Source organism: Eurypyga helias, unplaced genomic scaffold (assembly GCF_000690775.1).
Source record: "Eurypyga helias isolate BGI_N326 unplaced genomic scaffold, ASM69077v1 scaffold9714, whole genome shotgun sequence".
NCBI classification, from domain to species: domain Eukaryota; kingdom Metazoa; phylum Chordata; class Aves; order Eurypygiformes; family Eurypygidae; genus Eurypyga; species Eurypyga helias.
The window spans coordinates 15,038-40,352 of NW_010244362.1; the positions used below are offsets into that span (position 1 = coordinate 15,038).

Here is a 25,315-nt window from a genome sequence, read left to right on the forward strand (position 1 = left end):
CAAGCCAGTGAAGAACTCCTGAGTCGTCCCATGGGTGACATGCTTTGTCGCAGGCCAACAGTTTCACATGCGGCTGGGTTTGAGGTAGCTGGTCAGGATGACTCAGCAGTTTGATTTCCACCATCACTGTTTGTTGGCAGCCTCAAAGGAGCAGGGTTTGACTCTCTGAAACTCAGCTCTGCAGTTCAGTCTCATTTTTGGTGTTTGACAGCAATACCAAATTCCGATTGACTTGAATGTGCTGTCACTTGGCACTTAGTCACCAGCAGCACGATCCAACCTTTCTGATGCTTCGGGATGCCCATGTAACTCTGTCTTGGGGGCCCAAGATGGACTGAAATCCTCCCATCCATTGCTGCAGCAGTTCATCCCACGCTGCTGGGGCCGTGGAGGGGAGAACGTGCCTTGCCCTTCACTACCGCAGCAGGAGGCGCGAGGCCGTAGCAGGCCCCGACTGCTCCCCAGGCCCTGCGCCTGGAGCTGCAGCCCTGGCGATGGGGCAGCGCTCCCTTCATTCCCCTGCCCGGCCGGCTTCACCCTGCGGCCGCCAGCTGGAAAGCTCGGCTGGAGAGAATACCATCTCCATTATTGGAACTGTGTGGCTCTACCAGCCCTCTTGGCAACGAGGGAACATTTTCTGCCTTAATCCACACAGAGGTCAAATAGTTTCCTCTTGCAGCTCTCTTGCAAGGATCCCCTGGGAGCGAGCGAAGGGCCACATCCCGCAGAGCTCCCTTGCGGAGCGATGGCGGTGAGCGCCGTGCGCGGGCCAGCGGCGCTGTGCGGAGCCGAGCCTTTAGGGCCTCTCTCCCATCGCCCGCAGCACCGCACACCTCACGTGTGCACGGACGACCCCTGTGAATTTCCCGGCTGGGGATTTCCAGGCAAGGCTGGTGGCTCTAGGAGGAGCGTGATTTAGAGGAAAGCTCTTCTTCTTTTTAGGCGAGAGAACTGTCAAGGGAGTGGAAGGAGCTGGGGCATCTAACTTCCACTCAATTTCAGTGGGATAGCACCTAACCCTCTTAGATGCCTCTAAAATCCCAGCTTTGTTTTTAAGCTCTATGTTACCTTCTGCATGATCCATGTTCCTCTAGCACAGAGAGAGACCCCTCACACAGTCTGGCCTTGCAAAAAACCCATCAATCTGTGGGAAGGCTGCAGGGACGAATATTTGGAAACCAATCTCATACTCCCAGAGCACAGGGTGTCCGTTTGGTTACATACCACAGAGCTTGGTCTTTACAAATACTGTTCTGCTTAAGGGTTGACTGCTGACATCTTTAGCAGTCGGTTCTCCAAACTCCCTAAAGATTCATGTTTGTTTGAATGCTGTAACTATTAAATTCATTCTCAATAAGGAAATGAAACAGCCTCTGTCTCCTGGAGATGTTTTTCTTGGGCACATGCTCTTCCCTGCTCCCCCTCCACTGTAGCTCCTCCCCAGCTCCTCTCTCTGCTCCTCTGCATGGCAGGTTTCCCGATTAGCCCCACTCTTTTCCTATTAAACTACACGAAGTCCTCTGTTTACCCCTTTCCTCAGGTAGGGCAGCATGTCTCAAAGGACAGACCAGAAGACTTAGGAAAGCTCCAGCATTATCAGCAAAGCTCTTGCACCTACATCCTAACCTCCAATGGCCAGAGCAGGAAAGGAGCTGCCTCCTCCCTCCGAAACGCGGTGCAGAGCAGCCAAAACCCTCCCACTGCTCTCACCTACCGAGCAGATATCGCCGGCTGCTTTATTCAAGTGCGACTGCACGATGCTGTTTCATCCACGTGCAACTGCATGATACAGATGCATCATCCCTCCAGTCTGAGCACCATAGTTCAGAGTATCTAACAGCTGATGCAGTTTCCACACTTGTTTTATTCCTTCTCTCTCATGCGGTGGACATTTACCCTTCACAAATGATCAGCTCCCACTCTCTGAACCACGGAAAGGGGATAACTCTAAATTACTTCTCCTTCACTAGCAATAGGGAAAACAGTTTTTTTTTCTTTTGACCTTTTCTTATTCTTACTCGTCTCCAAATGAAATGGTATTAGAGTGATTGGGAATTAACAAGAAAATTTAATTTCTGTCCTTTCTGGAACACAGTCTGGGAACTGTTCTTGGACTAATTATTTCATTACTACACTGGTATTTCAGTATGCCCCCAACAGTATTTGGGTGATGAGAAATTTTATATGTATCTGAATTCAATTAACTCTGTGATGGGCAAGAGACGAGGCTGCAGGAAGCTGTTCAGCTGGTAGTCTTGGGGCCGTTCTGGCAATCTCACTGCACAGACGTTAGTTATGCCCTACTTTTCCCTCTGATCTTCAGTGCACTACAAACAAAACAAAGGAATAAGCCCAGGAGACCTCATTTGGTTTAGTGCCATGAAGCTTTTGATTTAGGTGATTCCAGACACAGTAACAAGGATTGGGAATCCAAACACAGGTACTCTAAGGTATCTAAGCTGGCACCCAAAAATACCTGCATAGCAATGGAAGATATGACACAGGACCTACAGTGTTTTGGATTTACCGTGTGGCACAGATTTTACAAGTGTGTTTTGCCTGGAATGTCTCCACATTTGTCTCCCTTTAAATCAGAATATTTTGCTTCCTCAACAGGTGTCTACTGAGTCAAAATGTCTCAAAAAGCTCTCAGCGACGATGAGAAATTCCTCTTTGTGGACAAAAACTTCATTAACAACCCACTTGCCCAGGCTGATTGGTCAGCAAAGAAACTGGTTTGGATTCCATCAGAGAAACATGGATTTGAAGCAGCAAGTATCAAGGAAGAGAAAGGGGATGAGGTGACAGTTGAACTGGCAGAAAATGGAAAGAAAGTGACATTGAGCAAGGATGACATCCAGAAGATGAACCCTCCAAAGTTCTCCAAAGTGGAGGACATGGCAGAGCTGACTTGCCTCAACGAAGCTTCAGTGCTGCACAATCTACGGGAGAGATACTTCTCAGGTTTAATTTATGTAAGTAGAATCACCATGCACATGGCATTTCCTACTGCATGCTACCGTGTCCCATCACGAACGAGGTGGATCCCACCCGCTGTCAGGGATGCAGTCCGTGCGTATAACATGCCATGCAAGCACTCACCCCTCAGCAATGGCATCCCAAACCAAAAATGGCACTTTACTCCCCATGACTCTCCTCCTTCTTTACTTAACGACATTAAAACACATGCAGGTTTCTTCCCAAAGCTTGCTAATTCTGAAAGGATATTGCTGGCTTGGAAAGCACTCTCCAATAGCTGAGCAACATCACAGTCCTGCTGCTTTGAAATCAATCAATCAATCAATCAATCAATCCTTTTGAATAACTTCAATGTAAACCTAAGAAGTTTCCAGTAACTTGCAAAAAGAACATATGGAAAAGCCAAATCATGCATTTTTTTTCTCAGGTGAAACTCCTGCTAAAAACGTTCAGGTTTGGTGGGTGCTTGATTAAAACCTGATGTTTGAATAGATGAATAAACCCACTGGAATTCAAGCGAGAGTGCTCCCCCTGCCCCATCCCTCGTTGGTCAGTGTACAGGTCAGACCAGCCTGGACAAATCATTATCTCCTCTATGTTCATGTGAAACAGGGCCAAGACTGTTTGGCCTCCCCATCCACACAAGTACCTTAACACAGACATATTTTGACATTAATAACCTTGTAATCTCTCTGCATCGACAGTTAACAAACTGCCCAGTAACAAAGCCCAGAAAGTTTCCATGAAGCTTAGCTGTTATCTTGGATTTTACATGGAGGATCCCTACGCTGTGCTGTAGCAAAGGGATCTACAGTTTCAACCTATGGAAATTTTACTTGCCTGACAGACCAGTGATAAGTGAAAATACAGAGCTTAAGTAACAAGGTTTTAGACGCAGAAGTAGAGCTTTCATTACTAATATGAGGAATGCTAAAATGGGAGGTAGGAAATGAAGCAGAAGGTAGTTATATATAGTACGACGAAGGAACTATTTAATTGTGAGGCATACCTTGAAAGAGCTAAAGCTCAAGATCTTTCCTTCAGGAATGTACTAAAATGCACACCATCGAGATTCCTGAAAGAAGCTAGACTTTCCATCTCTTCAATATTTGAGTTTGCTGGATTTGCAGTTTGCAGATGAAGATACGGACCCGTATGCTGTTGTATCAGAACATGCAACATTAATTACATAACCAGCATTTTTCTGAAAATGTTCTGCATTGTTGCAAGATCCAAAAAGAATTAGGATAAGAATAGTGAGGTAAAATGTGTGGGGTTTATTTACTTGTTGTTCTCAGCAACACTCTGCAAAGATATTCCAGGATTTCCAATGTTTACTTTGTGGATTTTTTGTGGAACTTTCACTTTTCTGCGGGAATAAGAAATTAATTCCCAAAAGTGGATAATTCAATTAGAAATCAAAGAATTTTTCATGGAGACAAAAATGGAAGTGGATCTGAAATCAAGTTTTTTTTTCTCATGAGACTAGATTTTAAGACGGTAGTAAATTAACAGTAATAAAGAAATTATTTTGACTCATATTGCAACAACTTATTAGTATTTTCAGTAACTAAAACCTCCTTTAAACTGTTCAGTATCACTCAGTGCTGCCATACCAGATACAGTCATACCTTTGAAAAAATTTAGGAGGCATCTAATCAGAATTGGAGTCTCGTCCACTTGCAAACGAAGTGTAAACGACTATCTCCTGGCTTTGCCATGCAATGCCATCATTGTCCCCCATGGAGTCCCGTGCATACAAAGAAAACATGACTTCAACATTTTCCCCTTTACAGTATTACTCACACAAATGGGTTTTCCCAATTCTGCTAAAGTTAACCTCGCTGAGGGAGGGAATCAAATCATCTCTGGTTGCATTTAAGTATTATTAAATAAAAAGATTTGGTGCAGAAATTCACAGAGTGACTGTACACTGGAAAAACACTTCGGCCTTTTTCTTCATCACAGATAATTAAGAAAGAAGGGCAAGAAGTTCGTTACCACTAACTCATGTTTGACATGGCTCAGAACAAACAGAATCTGCCTTGTCCACACAAAAGGTGAACTAGACAAAAGGTGATTATATAAACGGCAGTAAGACAGCAACACAACTTCAGTGGATTTGGGAGTAGAATCAAGTTCCTTGTGCACTGCTAATCCAGTCTTTGCCTGACAGTGCAAAATGCTTTCTTAATTGCAGAAAACTGTACATGCCTATTGGAACCAGTGTGGGATTCTGCTGCCCAGACCTCAGCATTGACAACAGAGATGTGTGTGTTTGTGCCAGTCTCAAACACCCATCGGGGGTGGCTGTCCAAGGACACACAAGCTCAGCACTCCTATGGACACTGTCCCTAAGACACTCCAAACCATATTCTGTCTCCAGACCCTCTGTGGAGAGATACAGCTGGGGTCCCCCTCTGTGGGCAGACCATGCTCCAGGGAGAAGGATTTAAGGCACAGAAACGTCAATCCCCCACTTCCAATCACACACTTCGCCAACTGGCTCGCTTACTTTCGAAGCATCACATCTATTAACCTGGTTTCCCCAAATCCATGCAAGGCAGATATACCTAGAATGTCATGCAGTGAAACCAAGAGGTTTCTGTCAACTTCCCTGATGCGAGAGCTGGTGGCAGTCACAGTTCAGTTAGGAACAGGGATTCCTAACTTCAGCAGCTGAGGCTTCTGCCCTGCCTTAACAACCTGCTTCTTGGCGCTCAAAGTTAGCTCTCCAAAGGTATGTTACGGTATGCCTGGGCTTGCAAACAGCCCTGTGTGTGGCAGGTCCAACAGACACCTGCGTGTGGCAGGTCCAACAGACACCTAGAAAGCGCAGGGAAGGGAAGCCTAAATCATTTCCCGAATTGGAAATTTACTCTCCTATTATTTCACTTGGTTAGGAATGATTAGTTGAGTGCATACAGTAAATCTCTCTCTCCTGTAAAAACAGGCCTTGCTATCCTTTCCTTAAGGGTCATTCTAGGATAAAAAATTGTCACTTTAAGTGTATTGTCCTGGCAGCACTAAAGTCCATTTTGACATGATTAGCACCGAGCTCGATTCTGAACCCCAGCGTCAATGAAAATCTGGCACAGTAACTATATACCTTCCACATCAAGGGTCTAAGCTGGGGAATATTGAGAGCTGTCAAAGATCCTGAGCTTGATTTTCTTGTTATCTGACTTGAGACTGTGGTGACGCAGTCACAACCTGGAACAGTAGGAGAGGTCCTCATCACCACCTAAAGCACCCCAGAAGTTCTCCTCGGCACCACCCAGAGCACCCCAAACGTTCTCCTGCCCAGCGTGGAGCACCCAACCTGCTCCTGGCTGCTGGAAGCTGGCGGATGCTCTCGCCGTGTTTGCTGAATACCATATAAAGCGCTCAGGCTGTGCCGAGACCGTGTTGTGCCATTTCCTATTATGGTCAGGAAAGGGAAATCCCTGTGCCCAGAGCCAAGCCTCCCAGATGCCATTTTACAGTCCTGCGCTGCAGTGCTTCCTACGGGGAACCAAGGCAGTGTGAGCTGTCCTTGGACAGAGCCCTGAGCAGCAGGCACGGCAGCAGCTGCAGCTAACCCTAACCCTAACCCATGAAGCACGGTGATAGGAAAATAAAATAAAAATCCAAACCCACTTATGCCTAAGTCAGAAATAGTGCAATTTCATTATTTCAGGTTTTTTAAACTGGCATGGTTTTAAAACTAACAGCCATAGGCCAGCTTAACTGTCACAATACCCCTGCAGGTATAATTTCATAACTTCATAATTTATTTTGGGGGTTAAATTTTTTTTTTTAAATGAAAAAACCTTGCAAATTGGCTACTTTTAGTAACTGCTTGTCAAATAGGGCTTACCAGCTATTGCCATATGCTGTTATTTCTGCTCCAGTTCAAAAGTTGGAACATTCCGAAGTAAAGGAAAATTTAAAAAAACCCTAACAAAACCCATTTGAACAACATCTGCTGGTAGCTGATGTTCTTGTTTGTTTAGTGTATATTTTCAATATGAATACCTTCATTAAACTGTAAACAGAAGTCACATTTTTCCTTAGATATCTTACAGAAATGCTTATACTGTGAAGGCATGACTTTTCTGTTCAGACATATATTTGGCACTTGAATTTTTTCAAGGACTTTCATGAATCATTATGTTAAATGGTGTTCATATAACCTTCGTAAAAAACCTTCCTCTAACATCAATCCAAGTGTCTCACCTAGGATTTCAGTTTGCAGAGTTTGACGCTCACCTGAGCAGACGGTTAGAAAATACAAATATAAAGAAACACGATGATTATTACAGTTGTTACATCATCACAGATAAGGGTGATTCACTGTGCACAGAAGATAACTGAAGTCAAGAAGCTCTAACATCAGATCACGGTGTTGCTGCGAATTGCTAAATTCACATACTTTCTAGCAGTTTGTTTATTAGAAGTAATAATTAGTGCATGTGGAAGCCACCCATGCACGTACATTCAGAAGTCACTGCTTCGTTTTTTCACACTGGGCAGAATAAAAAAGGGCGTGATTCGTCAGAATCCTGTCAGTTCAGTGCAGCTGATGCCTGCGTTTCCCAGACTAGGCATGGCACACAATACCAATTCTGTCTATTTTAATTTCCTTGCAGACTTATTCAGGTCTCTTCTGCGTTGTGATAAATCCATACAAACAGCTGCCCATTTATTCAGAGAAGATTATTGACATGTACAAGGGAAAGAAGAGGCACGAGATGCCACCCCACATCTATGCCATCGCGGACACAGCCTACAGGAGCATGCTGCAAGGTAAGCCAGCTTAACGCTGGGGTTCCCGGGAACCGCTGCCCACTAGCGTGGGAGAAAACACCTCACAACTCCACGTGTGCTCCTGCAAGAAGCACAGCCAGGAAAGATCCGTTACGGAGGGCGACACAGGCTTTCTAGAAGTTTCAGAGGAATTCTTTGGCAGGAACGGCAGTCCACAAACACTGTGACTCAAAAAGGAAAAGCAGTCCTTTTACCCATCTGTGTCGAGGCATGTGGGAAGGTTTCAAAGTCAAGCAAATAGTTTTGGCAAATACGGGCATGGAAAATGCTCCCTCTCCACCAGCGGAGACTATTCCAAAGTCAGCTGCTAGCACTGCTGGATCTGTCAGCGTTGCTCCTTTCTCTCTCTCTCTCCCCTAGCAAAGCCAATTCAAATAATATTTGGGGGCTACTTTTATTACAGTCTAATGCTTAGGAGCCCCGAGTGGAGATGCGCTCTGTTTTCTAACGGTAACGGCAATGACCAGCAACGGGAAAGCTGTCAGGCCCCAAACAGTGCAAACAAAACCTTGGTGATTCACGGTGCTCTCCTCCTGCAGTCCCGACTGACAGACTGAGGGGGATATGCTCCAAGGAAAAATCACGACTAGGGATGAAAAAGTTATAGTGATGAATGTACAAGGCTGCGACACCTACAGGGACATGACCAGTTGCCATGTTGCAGCCACCCGGGGTGCTCCAGGAAAACAGGACTCTACAGAACACTTCGAAATTTAAATGTCCCCATTAGGAGCCTGATCCTTCAGAAATTCTGGTCAGTAACTATGGCCCAGCAAGGTTCACAGGCTTAGATCTGACTGGTGGAAACAATAAACATCATCTCAGAATTTCAGTTTAGCAACTAGATGAGTATGCAGTATTGATTTCTTTGTAATGTTTACATACATACACAAAACTGATTGTTTTGGAGAAACGAATCCATTCAAACCCACTGTGTGCTTTATCTGACTATGCAAATGACACCACACACTATCTCTCTAGTGCCCCTATGTACTAATGGTAACACTAACCAAAGAATCCAGATAACAAAAGGCTTAGAATTTCTGAAGATTAAATTAAAGATTATTTACTTACTTAATTTGATTACCTAATTATAACTTAGATTCCTGACTTTAGAAACATACATTTTCAGATATAGGAGTGTTTGAAATTAGAGTTAATTCAACTCTAAACCCAGAGAACTAGGTATCTGCTTTACAATATCAACCTTTTTTCTTCCTTTGGTTTACGTAACATTATTTTCTGGAGCTATTTCAGTTCCTTCATTTGAGTGCATCCCAGAAGGCAGAGCTGCAGTGCAGCAGAGAATGAGGCTCAATAAAGCAACAATAAAAGACATCCTGAAATCTGACCTTCCTCCGTACTGCAACAGCAAAGTTATTCATGAAGGCAGGCATATAAAATATGTTTAGGACTGAGGAAGCAGTTGCTTTTAAAACAACGTGATTCAGTGAATATAATTTTTGAGGTAACCGAGATACTTACTTGGCATAAGGTCGCCCCACTAAGCCACAGCGATGTAACTTTCTTCCCTATCATCTCTTGAACACCAGCACTGTTAGGGCTCCGAGCAGGCCCTGAAGTTGGAAGAGTCTTCTTTCCTCAGATCCTTTATTTAAGCAGCTGCCTTGCAGGGGAGCTCTGCAAGAAGCTTCTGGCTCCTGCAGGTCATTAGCAGTGTTCTCATTCAGCTGTGTAGAACACTTGTCCCTAAAAACAATGAGGAAAGGGCTACAAGCTGTCCACAGGAAAAAGAAAAAACTCCATAATACTACACCCTGTGCTGAAACAGAACTGTTTTGGCCTGACAGTATAGGAGTTTTCTGCTTGACATGAAACTTGTATCAGCATAGATCAGCCTGACGCCAGCAGCAGAGGACCTGTTCCCCTCTCTCTGTCTCCTGAACTTCCTGATGTGCTCTCCCAAGCCGCGGTGAAACCACTGGAGCTGACCTGCCCTTTGCTGTGGGCATTGACTGCACCCCAAACAGCCTGGGTTCAGCTGTGACTCCCAGGCTGGGTGCGGGGAGGAGGAGGCAGCAAGAGTGCGTGCTTCATTCTACCCACTTTTTTGGGGCTCATAGTGATTTCGTGGCCCCACCAACTCTTGGGGAAGCTTTACACCTTGTTATTCATGTATCCCCTTGGCAAGGAATTCTTTCTGACAGCAGAGAGGAGGGGGAGAGCAAGTAGAAGGAGAAGAGGAGGGAATAGATCATCAGTTGATGCTTTAAGAGAACACTCTTCCACTGCCTCCCGTCCTAACGGCGCACATCTGGCACGGTGGCCGGGGAGCAGTCCCACAAGAGCTTGCATCACAAGCCCGGGACACCCACGCTCTACTTGCTTATGTACTTGCACATGCCATTTTGGAGTCTCTCCATCTCTGAAGAGGGCCCCAGCTGGTTTTAAAGCTATGCTTTTGTTTGTAAAAGCGTACTCATGTTTTGTGCAGAAAACCAAACCTCAAAATAACTCGAGTTACTCAGCCAAATTATATTCGCACTGGAGTGGTGAAAGTGGGCGTCACCATGATCGTGTGTGTGCGCACACAACACGTATAGACACAGAGAGCTTCATAGTTATTTGTAAGCATATTTGCAAATGCAGTGTAAACAAAAACTCGTACTCATAAACAGGATCAGAGCACTGAATGTTTTCCTTGTGAAATTTCAGTACTGCTCCTTATCTGGGAAACTTGCATAGTTTCTTCTTGCCAAAGTAAAATGTATCTTAGATTCATGAGACTGAAGAATTACATTCTGGTACTTGATGACCAGGGCCATTTGGCCATGAGCAATTAGCTTGTTCAGATATCTCAGGGAGCCTTTACCTTTTGGTGAATCAAGCCTCAGTGTCTGCAGATTGCTGGTCCTATTGCAGGCTCACCATCTGAGAATCACAGCCCTTCACATTCTCAACCTCTCCTCTGCTGGCACAAACATCCAGCAAAAAAAAAAAAAAGAGCTGTGCACACCACACTCCTCCTCTGCTTTAGAGAATTACATGGTTAACTTATCCATTAGGGATGATGTTTAAGTCCTATCAAAGTTGTTCTGGTAATAACACTTAGCTAGGGTTAACAGAAATCAGATAATTGGACTTTCTTCCAAATATGCAGAAAAGCTGACATCTCAAAGGACACAGGAATTAACAGAGATGTTGGCTGGGCCAACACAAAATTTCCACTTGTTTCAAGTGGTTCTGAGCACCTAAAACCCTTTTACAAATCACAGTCATGCTGTCTTATGCTCCAACGGGGGTGCTCGTTGAATCTACTGATTACCACGTCACTAATGCAGCATGATCATTGCCCAGGCACAGTCACTGATGCTCATTTCCAGCCACAAGAAGAATAAAGTTTATCCACTTCAGTTTCCTCTAAAAAACCAAGAGAATACAATATTCTACAAGAGTATTTTGTTTGTGTACCTGTCCCCAGGAGCTATCACACTGAACTGGGCCCTCCTGGTTGTCTCCCCAGATGAGCTAGCTGCCTACTACTACACTTAGAGACTGCAATCATACGTATCACCCTATGCTTCTGCACCCACCTCTCTCCTGGGGTTCGATGAAGTAGCTGCCCAGTGGCACAGCTGCCATATGACCCCTCATTCCAACTCTTGCACTGCCAGCACCAGCCTTCATGCAGTCATGATGCAGAACGGCGCCAGGGGAATACCACCCCTTGCTGAGTTCGTTTTAAGGTGGGTCATCCCTACCTGCCACGCAGTGCGGCTGCACGGGCGCTGGTCGCAGCAGCAAGGAGAGGGCAGTGCAGGCCAGGGAAGAGGAGCTGGAGGTGGGTGGGTGACTTCCTGCAGCACTGCCAGCTTCCAGGGGTGATGGATCTGAGACACCGACCCAATAAGGATGAGTAATTCTGCTGCCTTCTGCCATCTTCCCTGCTCTCAGCAAATAGTCGATAAACAACATGAAAAGTCAGGTTATGTAGCAGTAGTAGTAGATATAAAGTTTTCGTGTGGATGATTAGGCTTTTATTAAGTGCTCTGATAATAAATCATCAAGGATATATATTATGGCTTTCTGCAGATTCAAGGAGGTTATCTATTTTCTGCCAAGCCATTTTTATTCAAGCTTGAGTTAAAGATGGAAAAACAAACAACCTGGTAGTTACTGGGAGGTATGAGAGGGAAACACAGTTCCCAAGATTTTAGAAAAGGAGGCTGCTGTGAAAAGCCTGTTTACCGTGTCCTTAGCAGGACTGTACAGAAATGTCCCCTTTAGGTAGTTACTAACAAATGTAAAGAAGCAGTAAGCGAGTGGCGGAACATGGATTCAGCCTGTTTTTTCCCTTTTATGGTAAAGCTGCCAACTTGCTGCTTCATTGTGATAAACCATCCAATTGGGTTTGTGATTAAGCAGAGCTAGCTGGTCTATCAAGAACAGAGGGACATAGGATTCTTACAAACAGTCTAGAGGTGTGTGGTGAAAAAGCTAAGCAGATTCCAGGAAAAAAAGTCAGCTGCATGTTTAGGAAAGCCGGTGGGTTTTAGAATGTAAATGCAGATCTCTGTGCTATTAAAAATTAAGGAGAAAATTTTTTAAAAGTCCAAAACATCTATATAGACATATAGGGGGTGGATACGATAGTCTTCCAGGAGGTGTCAGATTTTTGAAAAGGCATTCACCAAAAAGCTATCACAAGGAGAACACATATTTTGTTATTTTTTAAGCCCCAGGAATTATGTTTAAGGAGTTTTATTCATGCAAGTCATTCTCTTCTGACAGATCTACCCACATAAATTTGCAGACTCTCAAAATAGGGCACAGTCCTTTCTATATGGAATAAAATATTCCGCAACAGAAGCAGGAGCAATAGAAGAGAACAGTCCTTGAAAGTAAATGAGACCAGTGTCTGCAGCTCAAGTCATAACAGAGTAGGATTAGATCTCCTGCTATGTTTCATCCTTACCTTTGCAATTTGTTGAAACTGCTGAAGGAAATGGAGTAGCATCTGGGATTTTCCCTTCATGAATGTGCACAGGACAGGAGGTCTCGCAGGACAGGCTGCCCAGTTCAGCTATGCAGGGCTGAAAGCTTCAGGACTTCCTATGGCTGCCAAACACAAGGGAAGTTTGATGGGGATAAGTCCAGTGACCAAGAGAGAAGCTTGCATGAATATTGTGGGCTTGTTTACCCTCAGAGAACAGGCAAATCTCCAGAAGGCATCCGTGGAGAGCCAGAAACCACCCAGCAATCACTGCCTCCAGTTTGAGTCCTTCCAGGACCAAAGACCTGCTGTTCCCTCCATTTCCCTCCTACTCCCATTTCAACCTGTACCTGCATGAGGGGCTAGGCTGATCGGTTCCAAACGAATTCAGTAACTCAGGCTTGGCTTGCACAGCCTGTTCTCTAGCCCAGAGGGCACTTGGTGCGACTTCAGACCTTCCTCATCCTTCTGCGCTAGCGTTGCCGCAGAGCTGCCCATACGCATGCGCTCACGCAAACCCCTGTGGTGGGCAGGTCATGAGATACCTTCAGGAGGGGGGTTTCACTTTCTGGGGAGCAATGGGCAGCAAAGAGTAGCGAGAAAATACTTGACTTGGAGGAGACCAGCTTTTTGTAATGTTCCCTGAGCTCATAAATTCCACTGGCAGCTCTGTATCCAGGAGTGACTTTTATTTTCTTTATGGTACTTAGGGGTTTGGGATGCAATATCAATATACGCCCATGGTTTCTATTTACACAACAGAGTATTTTTAGAAAAAATTCTACCGTGTTCTCACTTTTTTTAACTTAAAAGAAAGCCTAGCTCAGTATCCCGCAGTGAAAAATAAACATGGCTCACAGCTCCTCTCCTCCCAGATGTTTGTGTGGAAGGGTCCTGCTGCGCTGATTGCTGACAAATATCTCCAATAGAAATGTAACGAGTCATTTTGCATCAACTTACTGAATAAAGCAGTTAAGCGACACTATTTGCTGTGTGAGTGATCAGTAAAGCAGTTCATGTTATAGTTATTGAGGAACTGCAAGTAAATCAGTTGTTTCCTATCAATCTAAGCCGTAGCAGATTCCTCTTTTCCTACGCTGGCTGTGGTCCAGGCAGCAATTACAACTCTCAAGCTTAATAGCTTGAATTTATCTCCATTATCTTTACACAGTACAGAAAGCCTGTTTATCTCACGGTATTTATTGCACACAGGGTCAGCAACAGGGGCAAGCAATCAGGTAGGTAGCCCTGCAAGTCACCCCACACCCTGAATAAAAGGAGAAAGGGGTTCACGTCTTGACCTCTGACCACTCGATCCACCGGGCTAATGCAGATCTGCATCTGATAAATAATGCCAGACCATACAGAAACGCTTGCTTCTGCCCTGATTTCCTGACTCAAGTCTCAGATTTGTAAAGCTTGCACACTTTTTGACCTGCCTGGGAATTTACTTTCCTCAGTCAGATTTTTCTGCAGTCGGTATACAAGGCAGACTGCGACAGCCTTGCTCAAAGAAGGGGCAACCGGGCCCGGCTGCTCAGGGCCTTGGTCAAGTCTACTTCCAAATAGCTCCAAAGGTGGAGATACCGCAACTTTCCAGGCAAACTGTCCCAACATTTGACAATTGCCACAGTGAAAAAAACTGTTCTACTTCAGGACTGATCACAGCAAACACGCCAGTCATGCGTCTTTACGTAGAGGGCAAATGATGAAACCTCCCATTCCCACAGATTTTTCTGGAAGTCTTGCTTCAGTGGAGCCTTACAAAATAGTTCAGTGTTGTGGAGCACATGATGAAACCTCGGTGGGTGTTCACTATCTATCACAGCCCAGAGATCTTAGCCTGAGACCAGCCTTTTGGTAGAAAATTGTGTGGAAGTTCGGAAGTCAAAGAGAAAGCGACTCCAGAAGCGTAAGCAGGGAGGAGTGCTGCGAGAGGAGGGCATGGAGCTAGGCTGCAATCCCAAACCCTGCTGCAGCATTGGAGTGTACTGGGCTCTCCTGCGCAGAAACCTCTTACATGCCTCACGCAGTAGAAATGGAGATTTTGGTCCACCTTTTTGACAAAGTTTGATCCACAAAGTGTTTCATGGTCCTGCTCATAGTAAAAAGCACAAATACTTATGTACATGTTGACACGCTCTTGCAAAATACGTGAAGTATCTTGTTTTATCTTATTCTTTGGAGGACATCTCAGATAAATTACTTGTCCTCTTGATAAAAGTTGTGTCTCAGTCTGAAATAACAGTACATTATCCAGGTATTTGAACTGCTCTGCTTTCAAAATGTAAATCTTTCCATGACCAGCTTAAAGTATTTTAGTCTTTGATGCCTTATCTGTCCAGACTTTGTCTCAAGTGGGCTGCTAGCCATACTTCATAAGCATCATAAAAACCTGAGTTTCAGGTTTGAAATTTTCAGTTATAATCTTCTTATAGAGAGCCTGATCTTTTTGCTGTCCTCGTTACAGTTCATCTCTAATGGAATTTACAAAAAAATATTTTTGAACTCTTAACCTTTTGTTCGTTTTTTGTACAAAATATTTCCATTAGAGATGCTTACTTAAATGGAAGGGCAAATTAAATAAGATGTGAACCCAGTACTTTTGACTAATCATGGATTGACAGATTTTGGAAGGTCTAGGCTGTTCAACATAAATCCTTATAAATATAAGGGCTTCTGTCAGGACATAGCCATTTTCCCTAACCAATGAATTTTTTCCTTTATTCACAGATCGAGAAGACCAGTCTATCCTGTGCACGTAAGTAAACAAATCTATTTTGGTATATCTCAGTGTTACAATGTCTGTCTTTATTTAAAACTGATTCAAATTCTGATGGAACCGACATATTCTCCTCACCTTTGGTAAGCTTGAACTCCAGTCCCAGTAGATTTACCTGCTGATAAAATAAAAAGTAAGTGTCAGTGCAGCAGGAAGTCTTTAATGCACAGAATTATTTCTTTAAATTGGCTTTCTGAATTGGGGGATTTAAGAGTTTACAATCAACAACCAGGGAGGGTGGTTGCAAAACTGTATGTGTGGAGAGAACAGGGGATTTTAAGAGTTTCCTGGAAGAAGCTGAGGAACTGAGAGAAGTGAGGAACACAGAGCATCCTGGATCTTTATGGAACTGCTTTTCATTTTCAGCTGTTGGTAACTCCCCATGACTTCCTCATTCAGTTGTCATCGTAGAAAAGTGAGATCTTTTACGCCGGTGCTGTTGGGCTTGCTGTTTGCATACACTGTGGCTGGAACGGGGCAGGTTCGGTACCTCCCTGCTGGCAGTGCTCCCCTGGAGCCCGTGCGAGAGGCAGGGCGTGTTGGCTGAGGGCTCAGCAGCACAGCCTGCGTTGGACCTTTCAGCTGTCGCTGCGTAATGGGTTTAGGCAATAGTGAAATTCCACCTGAGCCAGCCCTGTTCTGAACTCCCATTTTTATGTGTGCCAGCTTGCTGAGTTTTGACCCACCAGTGCTCAGACAGCACCAGCGTGGGGGGTTCAGCTGTCATATTTTGGGTCAGGCAGTGACTTTTTATTGCAATAAGCTTTGCAATGCACAACTTGCTACTCCACAAAATCTTGTTGGTTTGTCATTCCTACCTATTATGCAAAACACTCAGACTGTTGAACTGGACAGGGATCTCCTATTTGACCTTCACTTTTGACCACTTCTCCATTCCTCTTTTGCTAGTTACTTGGTTTTATTACTCGAATGCCATCAAGGATGCTTTTGACTTAATATTGTGTTTGTTGTATTAGGCATCTTCCAGTTTTCCTGATCAAAGATAGGATTTGATTTTATGTCAATATTAATTATTGTTTGCAGAAGATGGCATGCATATTTATAGCAGGTTCATGCAATGAGGCTGTAGTCTGCCAAGCATTGTAAATAAACGTAGTCCCAAACTGAACTGGTTTTAGGTTATGTGTGAAAATATGGCTACTGGCTGACTGAATATATATTTATACTACAGTTTTTAAAAAGCATTGCTACTGATCACCAGCCGTACAGTTACTTGTGAGTGCCACTGCTGACTGGAATAAATTCATCACCTAAGAAAAAGCTGCATTTGGTACCATAAGGGCTGGCATAGCTCTGACCTCTGTTGCAACAACATTTCATCACACACAAGTACATCAATCAAGAATCTGTCCAAAAAAGCATTAATTCCAAAAAGCAATCTAAAATTGCTGCAGTGATGAAATAAAAATTGACCATCACATTCCTCCCAGGATGAAACATGTCTTGGTAATGAAGACTAATTTATGATATGCATTTCCTCCCTCTGTTCCTGTACTTTAGTTTACTTTTCATTAGTAAATCTTCAGATATTCTTTTAACTTTGGACTATTAGAATTTTTAAGTAAGGGGATTTGTTTTGCAAATCTATGCCTTTTTGTTCATGAAAACCCATTAAAGGATCCACTTCTGACATCTACCATATACTGAAAATACCTTTTTTTCACCTGGCCAGCTAAGCTGGAAACATCAGGTGTTTCACACCAGTAATACATAAACCAGAGAGAATGAAATGGCTTTGCCATTTTGAGAAGAGCTACAGTGAGCAATTCATCCAGACATTTAGAGTAACTGCGGTATGTTGGATGGGCATCCTGACCCATAGCTTAAATAGTCCCCACACATGTCTTTGAAACCAAAAAAATTAGTCAACCTAAAACCGATATACACAACTTTAACCACCACTGGCTTATCATCCTTGTTGGCCTTATTTGGCTGTACAGAAAGAAGAAAGTTCACTTGGGTTTCAGCTGGGCAGCTGTCAAGCAGAAGCAATTTGCATCATTTTATAGAACTGCTAAAAATTCCAAGAAATTATCTTTTTGCCTAAAATACGTACCAATAACTGAAGACTTCATGGCATTGACCAAGTGCGGATCTTTTCTTTAAACAGCTACAGACTCAAACTTTCCAAGGCCTGGCACCTAAATTGCAAAAAATGTAGCTGTAAGGATTCATATGTAAGTAGCGGTGGGCGCTGCCAGAAACTCCCTCATGTTTAGCGATGCTGCAGTGTAGACTCCTGCATTCTTCAGCTTACTGGTACCTATGTCCCCCTTTTTGCTATTCGTCTTATGGGAGTTCAACCAGGGCCAAATGCGAGCAGAAATTGTGCGCTTCGTTTTAAAATAGGCTGTGTGCTGTGCTTTGTACTTCTGCAAAATTATTCCCGGGGTAGTAAGGCTCACCTGGAAACCTGGTGGGATGTCGAGTGCCTGGGACTTACCTGACATGCAGCTGGGGCACAGGCAGGGTGAACAGATCTAAGAGCTAGGAGTGATTCCGTGCTTCTAAGTATAAACACACCCGTTCTCCAGACATCACCCTCAGCTCCTTGAACCTAGCATCATGCAGTTAAGTGTTGTCTGCATTGTTTCCCAATCCCTACCCTTTGTGTGATTAACTGTGGTATGTGTAAAATGCTCCATCTGTCTTTAACGCTCATGTGTTCTAATGCTTCCTCAGAATTCCCATCTTTCCTAGATTTCATGATTTCCTCTACATTTTCTTATGACTACACACATACTGCCTTTGAGCTACTCTCCTCTCCCTTCTGCTGTTGGCTCTTTCCCATGGGCACGCTTTCTGCACACATCCTTTCCGCTGTTGGCCCTTTCCCATGGGCAGCATCACTGCACATCCTCTCATGTCACGCCCTGACAGTTGCTCTCTGCCACTTTACAGCCAGCCTTAAACCCCCACATCCTATCAGGCACATTTACAAGCTGCCTCTCTGGAACATAAGAAACATTATACCATGGCTTTGTTTGCTAATATATCTGTGGCTGCATTATTATATTGTAACCTAACCTAATATAATGTAGATAATGAATATACAATACATAATGCTGCATTAAGAGTAGGAAATACTATTATTTTACGTGCCTGAAAATTAAGGGAGTGAAGACTTTTCCACCCTTGTGTTTTGATCCCTGTACTGTTCTGGGCAGCCTCCTCTGCTCTGCCTGGCTATTTGGATTCCCTGAAACACCTGCCTGCACTCAGGCATCCCCCACTGCAGTCTTTCTTCTTTGACACGGGAGTTTGCCATGCAATATTCTGTATGCAGTCTTGCAAAGACCGCGCTGGTCTGTGTTAACCAGCACATGAGATCCTGCCGAAGGAAAAATCCCAAGAAGTCTGTTCAGTTACTCAGAGACGGGAGCAACCTTGGTGCATCAGCAGCTAAGGGTGAATTGGACTAAGCAATGGCCGGTGAACAGGCTTGTGACTTTTCAAGCTTCTTCTAATGTAGGTAAAGGCACCAGCCCTCAAAGGAGATTTCTGACCTTTCAGTTGTTCAGTTTTTACAGATATAAGTAGATTCTTCTGGAGTTTCCAAAAGCTCTTTTACTAAAGTTCCACAGGTGCAAGGTGGAACTTGCATATTTTAGCCACTGAAAAGAGTAGGTAGGGTATTTTCTACAAAGCAGATGTGGCTAAAAGGACTGTGCACAAGCTTCAGCTAAACGAGGTACCATCTTAAATGAATGAGAAAAAAGTATGATCAAAACTCGGGATGTTTGGGGTGATGTGAAGACTGTGGAAAAAAAGCCTTGTTAAACATTCTATTGTCAAATAGTTTTTTGTTACCTTTTACTTTTTTTTACACATACATTTAGTTTGAATAGTTTCTATCAAAACATGGCAGCAGGGTGCTATTCCCACGTAATTCAATACAGTAAAAGACAAAATACTGGGTGAGGCAGTGGCCACCCTGCCCTTTCCCCTTCCTCCCCTTTCTCTTTCTGGGCAGACTCTCTAGAGCCTCACCCAGCCACGGGACCTCAGCCCATCTTTTCCCCTGACTCGTGTTGACAAGCAGATAATCCACAATATCCTCCAAACTGCAAAATCCCGTTAATCAGAAGACTCCTCCACAAGGGAGCTAAACTTGTTGCTTTCCCAGCTCACTAAATTGGAAAGGCTGGAGCTGGCAGCGTTGCCTGGCTCTGCTCCCACACAGCTATCTTGTGCTGCTTTAGACCCTGGGGTGGAGCTTGGTGAGGGACCAGCTCCGTGTCTTGGGGGAATCTTGTTATAAGTAAACTGGTAGGATCAGTGGGCTGGCTTCAGACCCAGGTCTCTAGGGGGGTACAGCTGGTCAAGGACAAAGATTTTTATTATCTTTGCGTATCTCATACGGCAGGATGGAGCCTGCCAAGCCCTAATGTGATTTGGAGCACCTCGCTGACTGCTCTGCGCGCAGAGGCTTCCCGCAGTGCCAGCGTAGCCAGATTAAGAGATGTGTGAACGGTCAATTTGTGTGGTTCATTGCTCACTGAAACAAATGCTGAAAATAAACTCTGCTGTTACTTCTTAGATGTTTCCAAAAGTGGAATTAAGCTAAGTCTTATATCATAATATTATTATAGAAAGCTTTCAGATTCCCAACAAAAAAATACACTCTTAAAACTGATTTTTCCCAGCTCTTCCCAAACGTACAAGAGTCCTAGCTACACCACAGGCTCAGCCCACAACAGTGGGGCCAACTTGCTAGTCTCACCTTCTCTGATTTGGAAACTTATTCTAACTGAGATAATTTTCATTTAAGGTGACAGCAATGGAGTCACAGAGGAGTTCATGTGGTGCAAAAAATTCTGTTATAGCTGAATACTATGTATGTCAGCTTGTGTGCTTTACATCCTGTACTGAGTTCATTAAAAAATGCCTGGCAGTAAGTGAGAGAAGAATAAATTTAACGGTGCCTCACAATGCGAGAGTGGTGTTTTTAACAAAGCAAGCCTGAAAGCCTAGTGGATCTTTTTGCTCTGGGAACCCCAAGGAGTTTCATAGGAAAAAAACATGTATGGGAAGTAGATTAAGTACTGCTGTTGGGCTGATCAGAACTGTGCAGCGGGACCTGCTACTGATCTGCTTTTTTTGTGTTGACCATCTGAGCTGGGTGCAAAGAACAGCACTGGCAGTAGATGTGTTGCCTCTATGTATGGTGGGCAACAAGAATGATTTGAGATGCTTCAATTAAACAAATTATCCCAAAAAGATCATGATTAGGACAGTGGTAACAGCTGTTATATGGTGAACTCCCACTTTGGAACATAATTTAGGGGTAAAGACTGAGGAAAACGGGCACACAGAAGAGAGGAGCAGATGCCTCCTGGGATGAACCCCGCTGCATATGGTCCATGCCAAAACTGCTGAAAGATGCTTGTAAGAAACAGACCCATCTTGAAAAATTCAGTCACTGAGCTCAAAAGAGCACATAGATTTTAAAACCGGTAGGATTCCTCATACCACCTCGCAATAAAAGTTGTTTCTGTCACCCCAGAAATAATGGTACTTGAAGGCAGATGCAGGGAGAAAAAATGGCATGACCAATTCTGTTGCAGCTCTATAGTTCTAGGAAGAATTTCATCCACCTGTGGAGAGAACTAAGAGATTCACATGCTTTCCTCCTTCTGGGTCTTTCCCCCTGTAAGCTTCTTGATGCTTAGAGGCATTGAACCTGATCTAGCCATTCCTCCTCAGCAGTTCTTGAACACATGGTATTTTATCACTGAGATGGATTCTAGATGTTGTTATACAGCTGTGATGCATCCTTCAGAGTAATGTTGTTTGATGGATACATGTCTATCAGACCTGTCTACTGTCATGGACATTGAAAAATGATCTGATGTGTTGAAAAATTAGATGTATTCATCAGCTATGGACATTATTCTTCATTACTTAGAGATTTTTTTCCTACTTGTAGCTGTTGAGATCCTGTCCGTTTTCCATTTCATGTTGAAGAACTTTTTATTATCCACTTCAAAAGGAAGTTAAAGCCTCAAAGTCTGCCTGCAGAAAATAGGAAACCCCTCAGCCTGTGCAGGAGCAAAGAGTTAAGGATGAAAGCACAGAACAAAATGTTAAGTAACTTCAGCATTACAGTATGGTAGGATAATTACAAGTAAAATGATGCCATATATGGTAATACTCACAGGGATTCAGGGGAAAGCCAAATGATGGGCACTGTTGCCCTGGGAGAAAGGAAATGCAATTCATGTAGTGATAAACTACAAATAACCTTTCGTAAATGGGATAGTTCAAAGCCTGGGGTTTGTTTGAAGAAAGGTTTTTGGGTTTTGAGGTTGGTTTTGGTTTTTTTTTCCCAAAGAAACAAAGTTGTAAGGTAGATTTATTTGAAAACTTTGTCTGCATATGCCTTCAAATTAGTGTGCTTGGTTTGGAATTGTTCCCAGGACACTTAATTTTTATCAATAAAACATGGAAATGTTTTAGCACTGAAGCCCAGGCAGAGATGAATCCAACCTCTAAATTGTGCGAATTAACCCAGGCCTTGTGAAAAGGAACATATTCATCTCAATTATTTCTGGTTAAAACTCCAAAAGCCAGCAGAAACACTTCCCATCATGTTGTACCTCAGGCAGGAATTGTTTCTGGTTTCCTAAGGTTTACATCAATGTCATCCCGTCTTGAAAGTTCTGCCCAGCACTTAGTCATATTTTTTATGTCCATTTATCACTGGTCCCTTGGTAGGGAAAATTAACTCCTATATTTCCTAATTAGGAAAAGAAGCAGAACTGCAATGGATCCAGCTAAATAGTTCCAGTTTCAAAAGAGTTGACAAATATCCATGGGATTTTTGAATGTATTGTTCTTTTTATTTTTAAATCCTTTTTAATTTAAATCCAAAGACAAAGAGGTCCGACTTACATTTGGACTGTTGCCCTCCTCACGGCACTAGCTTGATACAGTTGAAAGAACTTATTATTTATTACACCCACATCCACTTTAATGCCCTTTTTGATTGCTGAGACAGGACAGTATAAAGACATTTTCATCTATATAATCATCAGAGCCAAAGGTATCTCGAAGATGTGAGATGATGTAATGTGACACTCAGAGAGGGAAAAGTGGGCTGGAAATGTTCTTCTGAGAAAAAACTGTAAATCTGGCCCTTGTACGTGTACTTTGAAAACCAGTATTTTACTTTAAGAGAGGGCTTCAGAGTTGTAAATAAACTTATCCTGGAAGTCCTCCCAGGAGGTAAAAAGTTACCACCGCCTTCCTGCTTCCCAAGGGACACCGCACAGAGCACAGCTGGGATGGCGATTCGGCTGGTCAGACATCTCCTCACACGAGATGTCCCTTACTGCCTGGCTCGCAGGGACCCTGCAGGCAGCCCCGGCTCTGGTCCCACTGAACGTGTTTAAACATCACCTTATTCTCCAGCACCGATGCAAGCTGTTGGTCAACTTTAATGCCAGTGTTTCAGAAGAGAAAACTATTGTAATGCTGCTGCTGTTTTTTCTTACTGCTGTACCACATCATAGTTAACGATGTATTTTTTGGTCTTAAAATACAAGCAGACTCCCTGCCAACTCCGCTTCTTATAAATGTTCAGATGCTGCCAAAGCAAGATGAACTGCTGTTCAAAAATGCATCATGTTTTAGAATTGCCTTAAATGGCCCAATATCCAGTCAAAATACTACCAGGATGGAGAGAGAGCTCTGATAACACATTCTTTGCACGCTGAAGTCAGGTGGATTTGGAGAGATGGTGTTCTGGGTAAATACTGAGCTGGGCAGTTTCCAGTCCTGTTTTTACACGCTAAATACATCACATGGCAGAAGGAGTCCACTAGTTACCTACCTTCTTTTGTGCTATTTTCTTTCCCTCAGAGGTGAATCTGGCGCTGGCAAGACAGAAAATACCAAAAAGGTCATTCAATACCTGGCTGTTGTTGCTTCATCACATAAGGGCAAAAAGGACACCACCATCACTGTAAGTGAGCTCCTCCGTACTCAACTCCTCTTCCAGCCTGCTAGGACTGTACCGAGCAAGTCAACATCTGTGGCTTGCCAAACAGTCGACATATTAAGAGTACGCAATTACATCACAGCTCTATGTTTATGGAAAAAACCTTTTGTTTGACACCCCCTTAGGCATCAAATCAGAATGTACTTTGCCAGAAGAGAAATATTCAGAGCTTTCCATATGCATAGCACCTATTTATATCCTAGCATGAAGGCCTTGAAGTCTACAAGGGCTCGGGTCCTTATTTTACCCTTGGGCCCTGGCAACTAAGAAGTTTGGGAAAGCCTTTAACTAACATATTGTCCAACTGCATCACAAAAATATATACTGGCATTTAAACTTCCAAAGTTTTGAACGGCTTTCTTAGCAAGCAAGTGTTCTTACTAATTAGCAAAGAATGCCTGCATAAAACTTGTCTTTTCCTTTTACTCCCCTATCAGAGAGAACAATTTTGAACTGCACCATTTTTTTACGGTACATTGTTCCTTCAAAATTTGTAGTAGTCTGTCCTTAGCAACTAAAGTTCGTTTTCTTGCTCGGAGCCATAATATGAGCGTATACCTGTGCAGTTCCCAGAGATCATCAGAGTGGCTGAGGCTTTCAACTGCCTTTTCTGTTTTCAGTGATAAACTCCAGGTCCTACGTCGCTTCCAGACTTCATAATGTTAATCAAACTTCTGCAAAAAAATGTAGCAATTCACCTTTATGACAAAACAGGCTTAATTCAGGAAGACATTTCAGTGTGTCCCAAATGCAAGACTGGGTCCAGAGTGAGTAATTAGTAGGGTAGTGGGAGACAAAGTAAAAATCCCATGGCTACACGGGTCTTGTGGTTGTCCCTGCCTACCCAGTATGCCAGCAGACAGAGGATTCCAGAGCACAGGGTGTGCAGCCTGGCCTCTTCCACCATAAATAATTGTTGTTTAAACACAGCAGGCGCTGCTTTGGGGCAGGTGAGGGAGTAGATGTCCCTTTCAGTAGTATTTTCTAGAAATCTGTGATCAGATTTAGTGGAAACAGTCCAAGACTAAAGGCATCGTTTTCTTTTGTCAAACTTCTTTCTTCCTACTGGGTCGTTACTCGGTGGCTGGGGGGAAATGAACTTGTGGTTTCAAGGCCATTCCTAATGGTCATGTAAGTGCAGTTGCTGCCGACTGCTCTGGGGAATTACGTGAGTCTCAGGATCAAACTGGCCCCGAGACAGGCCTGAAGGCAAATATCCACCAGATGAGAGCTGAGAGAAAGTCTAAGTTGTTCTATAGCGTGCTGACTGTTAGTAATTCAGTGACTGGGACTACTGACACTGCAAATTCAGTCATTAAAAAATAAGAAATAGCTAAATGCCTCAGCTACAGCAGAGAAATAATGAAGATTTACAATAAGAATATCTGTCCTTGTCTGGTCCTGGGAGACTAACCTGGGACTGGATCCAAATCCCATCTCTTCGCTTCAGGTTTTTTCTTCAGTTAAAATGCTCTCTATATGTTAATGGTATTTGTACTCTTGGTATGTCTACAATAGACTGTTTTGATTTGTATTCCTGGTTTATTTGCATGGAAACTGTGTATTGGTTATTTTAATACAGGAAAAACAATAAAAATGTCTGTGTAATGGAAATGATACTGACACTTGTTTTATACCACGTTATTCAATACAGCAAGGTCCATCTTTTTCTTACGTGAGTAACTTAGACTGTTTGATGTGTGTTTAAGGCACTGAGTGTAGATCTGCATGCTATTGTTGCACCTCGAAAATTTAGGAGAAATTTTGT

At 43.5% G+C, this 25,315-nt stretch overlaps 1 protein-coding gene across 3 annotated transcripts in view; it reads left to right on the forward strand.

Moving 5' to 3' along the window:
- Positions 1–2,633: 2,633 nt before the first annotated feature.
- The window catches only part of MYH11 (myosin, heavy chain 11, smooth muscle), a 54,162-nt gene continuing 31,480 nt past the window's right edge, over positions 2,634–25,315 (forward strand). Inside the window, exons 1-5 of one of the 3 annotated variants that reach the window (XM_010149718.1) lie at positions 2,634–2,975; positions 7,611–7,767; positions 15,476–15,503; positions 23,409–23,511; positions 25,202–25,222. In XM_010149718.1, coding sequence (XP_010148020.1) covers positions 2,634–2,975; positions 7,611–7,767; positions 15,476–15,503; positions 23,409–23,511; positions 25,202–25,222 — 651 coding nt within the window. Of the gene's footprint in view, positions 2,976–7,610; positions 7,768–15,475; positions 15,504–23,408; positions 23,528–25,201; positions 25,223–25,315 lie in introns of all 3 variants that reach the window. The other 2 variants (XM_010149717.1, XM_010149719.1) reach the window with 2 other exon arrangements.